The 15,417-nt window shown below is 34.1% G+C and overlaps 1 protein-coding gene across 1 annotated transcript; it reads right to left on the reverse strand.

Moving 5' to 3' along the window:
• Window positions 1-15,182, reverse strand: LOC137922063 (sodium/potassium-transporting ATPase subunit beta-2-like). The gene is made up of 7 exons (XM_068764912.1): window positions 15,035-15,182; window positions 5,823-5,963; window positions 5,040-5,159; window positions 3,544-3,737; window positions 2,184-2,273; window positions 867-1,050; window positions 1-376 (listed from the first exon to the last, which is right to left on the reverse strand). The coding sequence occupies exons 1-7, from the start codon at window positions 15,165-15,167 to the stop codon at window positions 267-269; spliced, it is 972 nt and encodes a 323-aa protein (XP_068621013.1). The 5' UTR covers window positions 15,168-15,182; the 3' UTR covers window positions 1-266.
• Between the last annotated feature and the right edge of the window lie 235 nt (window positions 15,183-15,417).

The following is a 15,417-nucleotide window of genomic DNA, read 5'->3' on the forward strand; positions in this document are numbered from 1 at the left end:
TGACCGTACGTCAAGTAAACATTACGTAATACAGTTTAATAATCATTTTAAAAACATGAAGCGTGTGAACGGAAATTGAAAACAGCGCCATCTGGCTATTCTAAAACGAATATAAACAAATCGCCGATGCGCGCCATCGGCTATCGACGCCCGCGCTATCTAAATTGGCTAATATTTTGTGACGAAGTTGAAAGTTGAAGCGGCTACGCTGGCCGCCGGAGGCTCGGCTGGTGACCAGCTGACGGCGGGCGGTGGCAGCAGCCCGCTTAGGAGCGGTCCACCATCAGCTCGAAGTGTACGGAACCCCGCCGCTCGTACCGGTCGTAGAAGATGTTCTTTGCCCACGCCTTGCATTCGATGTTGATGAGGACTCCGGCTGGGATGATATCCTCGCGTTAATGTTATTTATTTATATATTTTAATTCAAGACTCGACTTAATTGACTTTAAGACCGGATTCAAGGTGGCAGGGGGTGACTAGCCTATGTAATATTTTAAGGTAGCGAAGCACAGAGGCTTGAACAAGCACGATCTCAAGTCTCTGTCCTCTACTGCTAGGATAACACAGTGCCCAAGCATAACACTAGCTTCTATTTGCGGTTCATTTTACAAAGAAAATAAGGTTTAAGGCACGAAATAGTCTTGATTTGTTATAAAAGCATCCTGAATAAAGAACAGTTTAGAATGATGATGATTCAAGTTCCATTGCTTTGCCTGACATCATCTAAAGAGTAGTTGTAGCAATTAATAATGTAATTTATTCTCAGGCGGTATCATCAATTCAAAATGTTTTACACTGTGGTAGGGTTTTTACAGATCAATTTAGAATATTCGAATTAGGTGATAAGATAAATTCGAAATACATACTCCTTGGCTTCTCAAAGAGAACGGCGACAAGGGGACTGAGGTAGCCCTCCTTATTGGTGAACGGATAGTAGAACGCGGGGAAGCCCCGGCCAGGGATGTACTGAACGGGGCCCATGTTCTCCACGTCGGCGGGATTCTCCCCCTGGCAGGACACCCACACTATGTTCGCGTCCGGTTTACCTTCCTAGATTAAAAATAGAAATATGTAAAGTAATCAACATGGTCCAGCGGATTGGCTTGTTGAAGTTACAGTGGTCAGAATAGATGGCTGAAGGGTCTTAAGTTTCTGAAGTGGAGACAAGATCGGCAAAGGTGGTGCAGGTTTTCCAACTACGAGGTGGACACATGGCATTATTATGATCAGTGAAAGTCCATAGATTCAGGCCGCTTCATACCGGAACTATTGAAAATATGGTGAAAGTACATGTATAGCGGTAGACTTCCTAAAATCCTTTGGATAATTGCCAGGACTTTGTAGAAGCAAAGATAAATAAAGCACCTGTTTTCGAAATTTGAAGTAACTTATCAGAATTCAATAGATTCACTTTACGAATGCTGCTTAAGTTGTATCTAGTTTAAAAAGGAGGCAGTTTTAAGGAGATCTCTTTCTCTTGGCGGTCACCTTTACCGACCAGCCTCATCATCACCTTACCAAATTTGATATCTTACAAATGCTGATTTGGAAACGCTTTCCAGGAACTTGACGATATTTTCTCTAGACTGACTCAAATCCTTCTGCAGGTTGTAGAGAAATGTCTATAGGTCTTTGGTTCCAATCCCGATTGCCAGAAAAGGCTGATAATTAATTTGCAGTATTTACTATAGAATAAAGATTCTATATATGGTTTGAACGTGGATAGTATATATGGTTTTATGTGAATATCTAGACGCAATCCTTATGGCGATCCTTAAAATACTTTGGCCACTTTGTGGGTAGGGGGGGATTATGTTGATGATTTTTTGTAATAGAAGAGTAATAGAGATCTGAAGAAACAGAGGTTACTCAGCTATTTTTGTAATAACTCCGTTTTTGGGGGCCTTTCGTTCCCCCTATTTTGTGTGAAGCAGTGACGTTACAATTTCAGGTTAAATATTGTTTTCTGATTTGTACATACATATATATATTAATCTCTCTACTTTCTTTCTTCACAATTTCTTTTTCACTTTAGATCTTTTTAGTGTATATGGTTTACCTAACCGTTGACTGAATTCCTGCAGAGATATAAGATTCGAATTGGAATTGATAAAGTTTCATTTCGTTTTCATATTACTAAATTTCCCATCACAAATGACACGGTAAGCCAAGATGATACTTACAATGGTTTTAATATGATGTTTGAGGTCTTCAGGCATATTCGCCGGCAGGTCTTCGGTGGTGTTATATGGTTGTGGAGTCCAATTGAAGATCTGAAAAATGTTTATCAAGCGTGAATAATTTTTTTTTGGTTTTGGTCTATATCTGAAGCGAAATGAACGAAATGTTTATGATACGTTGTGAATTTTCAAGATGGAGTACATCTCATTTTGTTTGTACATGTAGTACGAACAGTTTTTTGATGAAAAAACATCTTATGCTACCCGCATCCATGCGGCGACTTTTACAAGGTCTGGTCTACCTGGTGAGGGACTTACCCACGTCACGTCTACCAGCTCATTTGCGCCACTAGAGAACCTTTCCGACCGAAAGTTTTGCTATACAAAAAGGGCGTTCAATGCTAGAAGAAAACCTTCAAATATATTTCTTCTTTTCAACCAGTGGACGCCCTCGGTAAGGCATAGGTCATCACCAAATATCGCATTGATGATCGGTCCTGCACTGCCTTCATCCAGCGACCTAACCTTAACTACGCATGGTCCTCATGGTGGGGGGCGTAACCTCGCTGCGCCTGCGCGACATTCTGCAACCTTAACTACAAATGGTCCACATAGTGGGGGATGGTGCCACTGGAGTACCTTTCATTCCCAAAGTTTTCCTATAATACTAGAGCGTTATGTACTAGAAGAAAATCTTCAAAATCTTTTCTTCTTTTTCGTCTTTTAAACTAATGGACGCCCACGGTAAGGCTTAGTTCACCTCCAAATCTTGCCACGATGACCGATGTACTGCCCACATCTAACGGCTTGCAGCGACATTAACAACGTATTGTCTACCTAGTAAAAGGTGTAACCTCGCCGCCCCTGCTAGCTCGAGGACCCACACTTTCGACCCCAAAGTTTTGCTATACTAATAAGGCGGTCTGTGCTAGAAGAAAACCTTCAAGCATATGTACAATAACAAAACATATTTTGTGTAATAAAATTTAATTTAATTAATCGTTGTATATAGAGGAATATTTGTATATCTTATTAGTAGAGAAGAACTTGCAGACAGGGTAAGATGACCACTTATGAAGCAGAGAAATGACCTTGTCGTTGGAAACCGCTGAATGTAGACCGCTTCCAACATGTCTCATTGGAAATCTAATCTTGAAGCTTGTTCATCATGAATTATGATGGTCAACTTGAACAGGGTAAGACGACCACTTATGAGGCAGAGAAATGACCTCGTCAGTCTTTGGAAACCGCTGAATGTAGACCGCTTCCAACATGTCTTATTGGAAATATATTCTGGAGGCTATGTTCATCATAAATTATGATGATGACACTAGTTATAGAAATCAAGGACTAGGCATTGTACCTTGTTCAGCTTGAGGAACACGCAAGGCCCGGCCGCTTCGTAGTTGTATTGGTTGGCGGACGTGCATGGATGGAAGTTATCCACTGGTACGTCGCACACCTGCTTCTCACCCAGAGGTCCAGACGTGGGAGAGCAGGGTACGCGATTCTCAGCCCCCGATGCTTCACCACCACCACTTCCCTTCTTGCGGTATTCTGTATTACATTTATTCACAGAGAATTGTCATAGATCAAATAAAATACAAAATTTAAATAAAATTAATTTATGTATCGTCTCAAAAGAAAGTTTATAATTATTTTGACAAGTTATAAATTACTTTAATCAATCTCTAGAACTTATCCAAGAGATTTCATTTCCTCAGTTTTTCCGAACATATATGTTCGGAACTACTATTTAGTTTATATTGTGCAGGAAAATATTGGTCACCTCCTAATAAATATGAAATAGAAAAACCTAGTATAATAATCTACCTATTACATTACTTAAGACAGTTCCTATCTTTCTCAAATATCTCGTGTGCGTTTTTGACATTAACTTTAATCTCTATGCAAGTTATAGTAATCTCATGAGGTATGTGAACGGCAGGACGGGGGAGATAGATAAACATGAAGCCATCTGTTCTTATATATCTCGTGTGCGTCTTTTTAATCGCACTCACCTACGTCTCATTACGCACATTAACTTTAATCTCTATGCAAGTTATAGTAATCTCATGAGGTATGTAAGCGGCTGCACGGGGGAGATACATAAACGTCAAACCGTTTGTTCTTAAATATCCCGTGTGCGTCTTTTTAATCGCACTCACCTACGTCTCACCACACACGTACATTTTAATCTATGTGAATGTTTTAATACCATGAAGCATGTGTGCGTCAGGACGGGGGAGATGGACAAACATGAAGCCGTCTGTTCTTAATTATCTCATGTGCGTCTTTTTAATCGCGCTTTCCTTTGTCTCACCGCAAACATTGACTTTAATCTGTGTGCAAGTTTTAATAATCTTATGTGATATGTGGCAGGACGGGGGGTATAGATAAATATGAAGACATCTGTTCTCAAATATCTCATGTGCGTCGTGAAAAACCCCATCTTCCTGTGACCTTTGGTAGAAAATGTCACAAACTTGCAGCTATTATATAATCAACCTACCGAACTATTATACGTTAATTTACTTTTAATTTGGACAAGTGCCGCGAATACGAATGAAAGCTTTGATTCGTTCGTATTTCTTTTAAAATGCAATATTTAATTTAAACCTTTGATGGTTCCTTTAAAGACACATTTATTTATATTTTCTGTACATATAAAAATAAATCCTTATTTTCCTTGGATAAGTCACAGCTTGCGAAAGATTACTGATTCAGTTCATATTTTATTATACGTTTCCTAATATTTGGTAGAAGTTTCTAGAAGCTTCTGGCAGTACAGTCTGTCGGAATATCTAATAATACAAAAACTTTCTGTTGAGAACAGATTGTGGTTCAGCTTTAACTCACGTTCAAGGAAGCTGTCGATCACGGTGGCCCACTTCAGCACGGAACCCTTGTCGTTGGCCTTGTAGTAGATGAGGGTGCTCTCCACATTGGCTGTATCTGGCATTGGTCTGAAGCCCAGACCTGGGGAACACACACATGGATTCTGTTGAAGAGTATGTTGTATGCTGTAACGAAGTCTTAAGGTAGGTCAATACCCTGCGAATTGTAAAAGAAAATTAAAAATGGCGATGATTTCGCGTGTGTTGAGGATTCCGGGGGGAGTTCAGTCTAGCCCCTATGCACGAATGCAGGAGTAGGCACGAGGGCATTCCATAGGAGTTCTCGATGCCCTGGAAAAAGGGATCTATAACAAAGAAGATTTCCTCCCCGAAGAAGAGGTTTACTTAATGAAATCGACAGAAGATGAGACTCGTGATGGCCTTTTGGTGAGAATGGTATTTCTCTACCAAGAACGAAGCCTCCATAGTCGCAGACCCTCGGAGATGGGACCCTGATATTTTATTAGCTGAACATCGCATACCCAGAGACGGGCTATCCATTTTATTTTCAACGTTGAATGTGGTGCGTTTCGAACGGTGAACCGGAAGCTTTTCACCAACAGGAGATGATGGAAGAAGGGGTTTTTGAGTGTAGGCCTCTCTTATAGCTCTTATCAAACCTCCAGAGCGCGTGATACCTTCTGTATAAAAGACCCCCACCCAAAAAAAAAAACAAAAATTGAAAATTAAATTAGCTACAATCTGATCTTATAATCTAAATACGGCGTAAAAGAAGAATAATTACCTGGATTGCTGCCGATCAACGAGCTGTCCATTTGCCACTTTGGCATCTTCGAGTCCAAGGTCTGGTAGAAGATGGCCAACATGGCCGCGAAGAATCCCACGAGAATCGCATAGAAGATGAGATAGAACAGAAGGATTTTAGCTGTGGACAAGAGGATTAATTACAATTCGTTTCTTTTTCTCTTTCAGTGCGGCTATTACGTGCTAGTAGCAGATTCTGTGCGGGACATATTTAGAATGGAGAATTCTCTTATGGCCTGACCATGAGCCTGTCGATGCAAGGCGGGTATGCCATCCACTAGGTGGACCGAAGACATAGTTAAAGCCCGAGTTGCTGGATGCCGGTAGCACAGAACCGGTCATCGAGGTCTTTAAGGGAGGCCTAGGCCTTGCAATGGTCTATCAGCTGAAAGAAGAAGAAAACCACAGCTATCCTGCCTGTTACCTCGGTAAATATAGGCTATTCCACAAAAAACATTTATCAAATCAGATAGACGTCCTCTGACAGAAATTGACAACGACGCAATCATCGTCTTCAACAGTAAAGTCCAGTGTTACGACCAATGTCTAACCATTGCCTGCATCCAGCTACTTCTAGCCTATATCGGTATATCTAAAACCAATTCTTTACTCTATTTCCGTAAAACTATGATTAGTAATAAGTAGAAGTAAATTGCAATTATCAGTTATATTTACACAACCATCAATACATTAATACGAATTTCTCAGACTGATGTGTGTTTCAAGTGATCGTTTACAACACAGAATCATCATCACGATCATCACTATTTTCTTTATTGGTACAATCACAGTTTCTCAACGAGCAATACAGAAGGCTATATATCTCTACGAGATATAGTTAGTGACATGGATATCCGTTGACTTAAATTAAAGATATATCGGGTTTTAAGATTCTGAACAGTAAACCACAGATTGATTAGATCAGTATAGTAAGTCTGTCTACAATGTGAGCGAATGACTATATAAAGTCGAAGAAAGAATATTGAACGAAAAAATTTGAAAAAAGTATTTGACGTTCGAAAATTAAAATAATGATAAATATAACTAAAATAACTTTTGTAAATAAAAGAAAATTAAACAGTATTTAAATTTCAAAGTCAATAACATACAATTAAAAGTAAAGTGGGACAAGCAACAGTTAACATTTCGTGGACATTGTCATTGGTATAATTAACATACAAGTGGCGTAGGAGGTAACACTAATTGATCTTCGAATGTTGACCGCATTTCGGGGATCTTCGCCAGCAAAACAATTTTGTTCCAAAACATCTAACTACAATAGATCCAAACAGGAATTAGAACATAAATTCATAAGGAAAATAAAAGTTTATTATACCTGTCTCTATGCTTCATAAAATATATAGCACATTAGAAAGAAAAATGACAGCCAAGAGTGATCAAATAAGATATATTCACATATAAAGAGTATTTATAATTTATACGACTCTACCGCAACAACAGCGCCCTCATCACTAATGGCATCCAAATTCAAATCGGCGTTCGAATTTTTTAATTTGAACGCGCAAAATGATTTAATATAAAAGTATTAAGGCCGTACGTGTACATACACGGGATGTATATATACCTTTAATTATCACAGAATAAATTTGAAAATTTTAGGTAAAAATCGTAAAAGCTTCTTAAAAAATCTGTTTCTTATGACTTAATTGCTCTAACTAGTAGATTAAATAATGAAAAGCAAAAACATAGGTTAATTTAAAAATAGAATAAAAAAATAAAAAAATCTAATTTATGTAATTCTATTTTTAAATTCCGTAGTACCGCATGTTCATGCTAACATACAAGTTTGACATAATTTTACAATAATCCCTCTAACTATTTAGGTCACTGTAAATGATATAAAGAATACTGGTAGTATTTACTGAATCAACTGTTATTTATGCGTATATTTATATTATTATCAACAATTAATAATTATTAAAAATCACGTGTACATTAACAGACGAGGAGAGAGAATTTGAAAGTGGAATCTAATTGAACTAACCTATAATGAAATCAAAAACAACAATAAAGTTGAAAACGTTCCAAATGTGACTTGATTTAAAATTTTGAAAATAGAACGCAATAAACCCAGTTGATGTTTTTTGTGATCACTTTTACGAATTTCCATAATGTAGTATATTACAAATGTATCAAAATTTTCTCTAAGTTCTATGATTCCAAACATTGCCTTGTTTTTAATTCTAATCATTTTCACAAACATCATTTACACACCAATATTCCTCGAACCTTGCAGGAAAATTGCAGAAAAAGCAATCAGTATAAATAAAAGTTAAAAATAAGAATAAGTGTAAACAGTAAAATAGCAAATAAAACAACCCTTTCCTTTCCGAAGATAGAGGTACGAGAGACTTTTTTTTGTTCTATATTACTCAAAACATTTAAATGATAGAATATCAAAAGTAGTAAGTTATTTTAATATATTAAATTAAATTCAAGTACATGATAATAAAAATAAAAATAGTCTATTCAGAAAGTTACTTTGATTCTATTAAAATGAAAAGAAAACATTACGAAATGGCGTACGTTTGTTTTTTTTTTGTTTAGTTTTTAGAACCATAAATAGATTTATATATTACAAAACAAGGACAAATAAATAAAAATAAACAAAATTTAAACATTTATGTATGTCAATAAACAATATTTAAATGTATGTATGTATATTAACAATTCTACAAGCTTTTTAATTTTTAAAAAAATCTTGAACGTTCGTGACTGTTAACAAAAAATTTATTTATGTAAATATATTTATTAATAAACAAATTAAACTATAATTATTTTAGCATGCCATCGTAAAGCGTCCTAGGCCGAATTTTTACCGCCCTAGTTTCAAAATAATTATGACAGTGATTAGTGTTGGCGCGCGAATTGACAACTCCGTTACGGCGGCCATATTGGAAACATAAAATGACGAACGAGCGATGACATGACGATATGACGGGATTTTATATACATATAACACTTGTAGCTTGTATATAACCTGTATTCAGAAAAAAATATCACGACTAGAATATAAATTATGAAATAAATCACAGTAAAGATAAAAGACCCTACCATAATACAACTGCAATCCAACCCGCTTGTCAAGTGAGGCGATTATGGTATATCTCCCCATAGAAATCTTTCAGGAGATGCCTATGTCTTGCAATGGGCGTCTATGGGTTAAAACAACGTTAAGTTTAACTAAAACGAACTAACATTAGACCAAATATATATGGTGTTTGATTATAGGCATAAAAATTTTATATGTCTAGTATGTATAGTTCATTTGAAAGCAAATATCTTTTACTTCTATTTCCAAATAATTTTTACAGAGTAATCACTTGAAACTCTTTTGGAATACGACTAACCAATAAGTTCTGGCTGCAAAAAGTCTGTAAAAACTGATAGAATTCAATATTTAATTGTCATATAGATATATAACTCTATATTCACCTCTTTAAAGGTTTTACATATAAAACTAATCACCTTGTTTATTAGGGTGACCGAAAAGTAATGTCGTTTCTATCGTCATATTTTTCAGAAAAAACCGATTGATTTGTTATCGCTCCGGCATTGATTTTGTATACTAGATGGCAAAAGGTTGATGACGAAGGTGTATATATTGTTGATTAGAAATAAAAACTTGTTAAAAATGTACTCGTGGTAATTTAACTTAAGAAAGCGACATACAATCTGGTTACCCTAATATAATTATCACAAATAATAAAAGAAATTAAGTAACAGAAGTTCAATTTTTGGTTGTAAAAAATAGTAATCGATTATATTTTAACTTCGAATAATCGATTAAAATCTACAATCGGTTGGAAGTGCCGCGATAAAATCGTAGAATTCAAATTAAGGTCATCCACGTTCTAGAATGCATTTCGCGAATGCGGGCAGCAGGTTTGGCGCATCCCCCAGGGCGCGAGCATGCGCGGAGCAACCCTCTAAATATAGACCGAGTGGAATTCCGCTGACGCATATTGGTGTGGGGTACTTTGAACATGCAAACCGTTCAGGATACAAACTGTCGGTAGCCTGTACTAAATAGGTACACTTGCATCGATTTTTAATTAAAAATGCAATTTGAAACAACACGTGAACATTAATCAGTACATGAATCCGTTTTTGTAATAGTAGCACAACGACAATAAAAAATATTTTGGTAAAATATTATTAAGTACAGGATGATTATTTCTAAGTGTAAACGCTCTAGAAGCATGAATAAACAGCTCATTTAATGTCAATTAATATATAGTATATATATAGTAAAGTAATATAGTATATATATAGTAATTAGTATATATATAGTACACCTTATACAAAAATCAATAACATAAATAGGAAGAAATGTTTTCAAAATTTACCATCTGTCCGTGCAGACAGCACTGCCAGAAATTACATGCCTTTCATATTTCAAAGCGATCTCTTTATATAGGTTGATTAAAAATCGATGTAAAAGATTTAAATGTTTTTGCTGACAAATACATATACCCCTTAGATGCTTTTAAACCTAGAAACAATCATACTGTATAAGAGATTTTAACCAATATCACTCATCACGATTTCTCTATGATTGTTAGATTTAGAAACTTGAAATTTGGTATAAATATTTATTTTATAAAGTAAAATTCAGCTAAGAAAGGATTTTATTAAGTTTTACAAGTTAAGTTGTTTTTTATGTCTTTCACCAAAAAATCCAAATATATGTATATGTGTGTGTGTGTGTGTTAAATGTTATAAGATATATTTTCGATAACATTTTGTACTACTAAATGTAATTACATTAATACGTTAAACAATTTTTTTCATTACATTGTTTAAAATGCAAATGAATGTCGTGATATCATCGCAACAAACAATATATCTGGCACAGGAAACCAAGTGACTTATCGGAGCTAAAACAATGTATCATATAAATATATTATACATTTTATTATTTCTCTTATTTCTTTTTATACATTGGTTTTTAAAAAAATTCAAAATTATAATTCGAAAATTTAAAAATAGAATTCAGTCAGTTTATTGTATATCTTCTATTTTAATTTATATCAAATTAGACTATTCATTTTTATGTAGATACATATAAATGATAAAATATTATACATTTTATTATTTAACTTATTTCTTTTCATATAAGGGTTTTAAAAATTAATAAAAATGATTGTACGAAAATTTAAAAATAGAATTCTGTCAGGTTTTTTGTGGACTCGTATATTTTCTGTTCTAATTTATCTAATTAGACTTATCATTCTTCTCAATAAATATATATATATTTATACCCTGAAAAGACCTGGGTTATAATTCTCAGGAGGTACGGAAGCCGTCAGATCGGCAGGAGATGTAGGGTCGAAACGGTCTGTTAAGACTTCTATTTAAATTTTTATCTCGGTTTTTATATATGAGTATATATAAAAACCGAGGTAAAATTTTTTATTAATACAGGCTTTTACTAAAAAGAACAAAATAAAAACTAGATATTGACACAAGTGAACCAATAACTAAATATGTTACAACAAAGGAATGTGATAGTTAAAACAGATCTATGATATCCTGGGATGTTAGAGGATGTCTGGGGGAGATGCAAGGATTGTAAACAGAGACAAATATCGTGGAAGAAGTAAAGATGATGTACAGAAGAACATATGAAGCGCTAAAGAAAGAAATAAGCAAATAAAGTCCCCAAACATAAAGGCAAATAAAAAAAGGCATACACCTTCCCAAAAAATCGTCTCAAAGATTAATACTATGTGACCTTTTACGTTTAAATTTAATTTGTTAAAACATATCGTAATCTATAGTACGAAAAACTGATATAAAAACACACGATATCATAATGTATCTATTAAATATTGTTAAATTTAAATTTAAAAAGAGCAACTGTTGACTTTTTTCTGGCTAGCAGGTCAACATTCTGAGCCTATGGTACAAATTGACTGCACTGACCACTATATAATGTTAAAAACAATTAACAATTCAAAAGTGCGTTTTTAATTTAAATTTTACATAACAAGGTACTTCGCAGTATATATATGCTTAATATATGTAAAAATATTTCTCTTATATTATTTATATTATCTGTTATAACTCTTACACGAAAGGAGAAAGACGAAAAGAGATATATATACAGTCACATGAAGAGTTATAATATATAGAAGATGTAAACTCCCTTACTATGAATTTACGACGAAAAAGAACTAGTAGGGATCAATAAGAACGAATCTCAGAATAAAGAACGATGCCACGAAGAAGAAGTCACAGAAGAAAATTAAAATCAATTTAAAATTAATTAAAAATATCAATTAAGATTCGTATATTGTAGATAAAATATGCGAAATTTACAGATTAAAAAAAACATTACAAGAAATATAGACGAATAAATTATATTTGAAAATGGAATAGATATTACTTTTTTTATTTACTTTAGTCCTGAAATTGTTTATAAAAAAAATAAGAAAAAATTAAAATGGCTGCGATATTATAGACATTTGAAGATATTAATTTAATATTAAATTTGTAAATGGAACCAATTGTGATAATAATTTAGTGACGTAATAGATTATAGTTCCATTTTTAAATTTAATTTTTTTTTCTTAAAATGCGTCATATGGAGTTTGAAGCGTCAAATATTGATCTCATTGGAAGCAGTTGTTTAAATTCAGAAATGGAAGAAGCTTCTTCAGAAGTGGCTTAAGAATGAAAATCATGAAACAAAACTGGACTTTTTATTCTAGTGAAGCTTTTTATTACTTTATCAATATTATTTCAGCTGAAACATGTCCACTACAAGCCTTCCCTATACGATGATTGGTCTAGAGCTGCTTGCTTCAGCAAATTCTCGCGACCTCAAATATCAGAGGGACTGGAAAGTAATTTCCCTTTCTTAAGTTAAATTCACACGATTACATTTTTAACAAGTTTTATTTCTAGTCAACAATATATTCACCTTCGTTATCAACAACCTTTTGCCATCTATTATTCAAAAATTTGATGCCGGTTTCTGTAAAATATTTTTTGAATTTTTCGAATTTAATGGCAATCCGTAGAAGAAAAATGTCTATTTTATTTCACTACCAAAAAAAATATTTAATATAATTATAAAACATTCTCCTAATTGAATAATTAGAATACATGATCTTATTCGTAAATATTAAATCAATTTTAGTTGATAGCATTCGTTATTTCTCAAAGACCGAAAGAAAATATGGAACATGGCGAATGTCCTTGGATCGATCACGGAAGGACATTGCGCGCGCATCGTGACCCGCGCCGCATATGCGACTTTATTAACATATTGTAATAATTATAATAATAACCAACATGTTACATTTAAAACACAACATTAATTACAGCGTAATAAACACATGTTTTAATATAAAACATTAAATACACAGTGACAAACATGGCGGCGAATTTAACGCGGGAAATGACGTGACAATTAACCATACATGGCGGGAAATAGATTATCTTTACACATAAAAAAATGGAATGTATATTTGTACTATTTAAATAATATACTACATATATATGAATACATACCTAATTTTCTTTAATTTTGCCCGTCTGTCTGTTGGTTAATCTTTGAAATGGCTGGACCAAAATTTTGACAGAACTTATATTGACAGGTTAGGTTACTTTTATTTTAGAAATATTATCTAACTAAAAATTGAACTAAATATTTTTTGTTAAATTCCACGGTCGAAGTCGCGGATATAGTTAGTGTGGAATATACAGGCTGATTGATTATGGATGTGAAATCTTCAGTTTTTACACTTAATAATCACCCTGTTTAAAGTGATTACTGTTACAATGCAAAATCTGCAAGTAACATAGTAAATAATAATTAATTTTAATATGTATTTTGAACCATTGATTATTGGATACAGTCTACTTTTACACCAATAACCAATCGCCCTGTATATCACATATATGTTAAGGTAAATTGTTAAGAGAACTTAACGTTTCTTTGTTATAAAAATTCACGCAATCGTATTGAATAATATTTATAATTTTTAATTCTGTTATCTACTATTATTTTGCTATCTTTTGTGTCAAACGTCAATATTCATTGTTTAATAATAATTAAATAGATATCGTTTATTATAAACGAGCGGAAATTTATCTGACGTATATATTTTATCTGTGTTACAAATTAAAAACGTAAAATTTAAAAAGCGAAACGCTTACGCTTTTGAAAATATTCCTCAAACTGTCAAAAATGTGAAATACAGATTATATTTCACATTTTTTTTACATTTATTGATGTTTAAAATATTTTTTAGATAAGTCCACTGTTAAATACAGTATATACATGGTACTTTTTACGCTATTTAATGTCAATCGTATGACAAATGTTTCTCTCCTTATAACTCGGACTTTTATCAAGTTACATATATAGAATAACTATTAACTTTGTAAGTTAAACCTCCTTTTAATAAGTACAGTTAATCTTTAATTATTTGTACATAACGCGTTATACGGGGTTATAAACGAGTTATGTGAGACTACTTGTAAACCCTATTTTCATATAACGCGGTACTAAGCAAAGACATCTGTATAAAATAGTAATTTTAAGGAAAATATTTGACTTAGTTTTACTTAAGAAATTAGCTAGTAACTTTGTAGCAGTTTTATAGATCGTGCATATGGAAGTCATATGATTTTTAAGGCGATTTATAACTTATGTAAGTAAGAAAGACGTTGGAAGGCTGTAGTCGAAATAAAACGCGAATATCGACTTTACCCCCTTCTTTTAAAGCACACATATGCCTCCCCTTATAAAAGTCATACGTTGTATAGACATCGTATTCTTCTTTCCAGTAAAAGTTCTGTAAAAATACATAAATATAAATATTATAAATGTGAATTAGAGTACGTATACATTTGCATCAATACCAGCTACTATATATGTAATCTATATATATTTAATACAATAAAAAATGTAATATTTTACGCTTTCATTTTAATATTATCTGTAGCAGATACACGTTCTTATCTCTATGTTCTTATTGGGGTGTTACATAACCATTGCGGCGGATAACAAAGAGGTTCTAATATATGTCATATTTTAAAAAAAAAAGTAAGATAGGTAGTGGTTGAAATATGACATATCGATTTCTTTGCAGTGAACTGTCATCGATTTTCCCTCCAAAACCGCAAAGTGGGCGTTGTGAAATGTGAACAACTTACCCCAGCTCGATCCCGTGCGGCCGAGGAATTGCCCAGTCTCGGAGTTCCACAGGAAGATCCTGAAGGACTCCCATTTGCCTAGGTCAGGCGGCGGGGAGTAATATTGCTCTGCAACTTTTGTCTTGTCTGCCATGTTCGAACGCCAAACCCGACTGCGGACGAGAATCGATTGTCAGTGCCTTCGCCCCGGGGCGAACGCTGGCCTCCCGTCCCGCGCCCCCTTCCCCCTCCAACCCTCGCGCACCCCTTACGTAACGATTACGTAAGACGGCGCGCGCACCTTTCAGACCTACTTCCTGAAAACCACTCCACCAGACCCCTTCCCTTAGCACCTTACATTCGTACTACAGCTCAAGTTATATTGGACAGTATACCACTCACAA

Source organism: Battus philenor, unplaced genomic scaffold (assembly GCF_028537555.1).
Source record: "Battus philenor isolate CCGP_79_NKW_IND1 unplaced genomic scaffold, ilBatPhil1.0.hap1 SCAF_2, whole genome shotgun sequence".
Taxonomy (NCBI): domain Eukaryota; kingdom Metazoa; phylum Arthropoda; class Insecta; order Lepidoptera; family Papilionidae; genus Battus; species Battus philenor.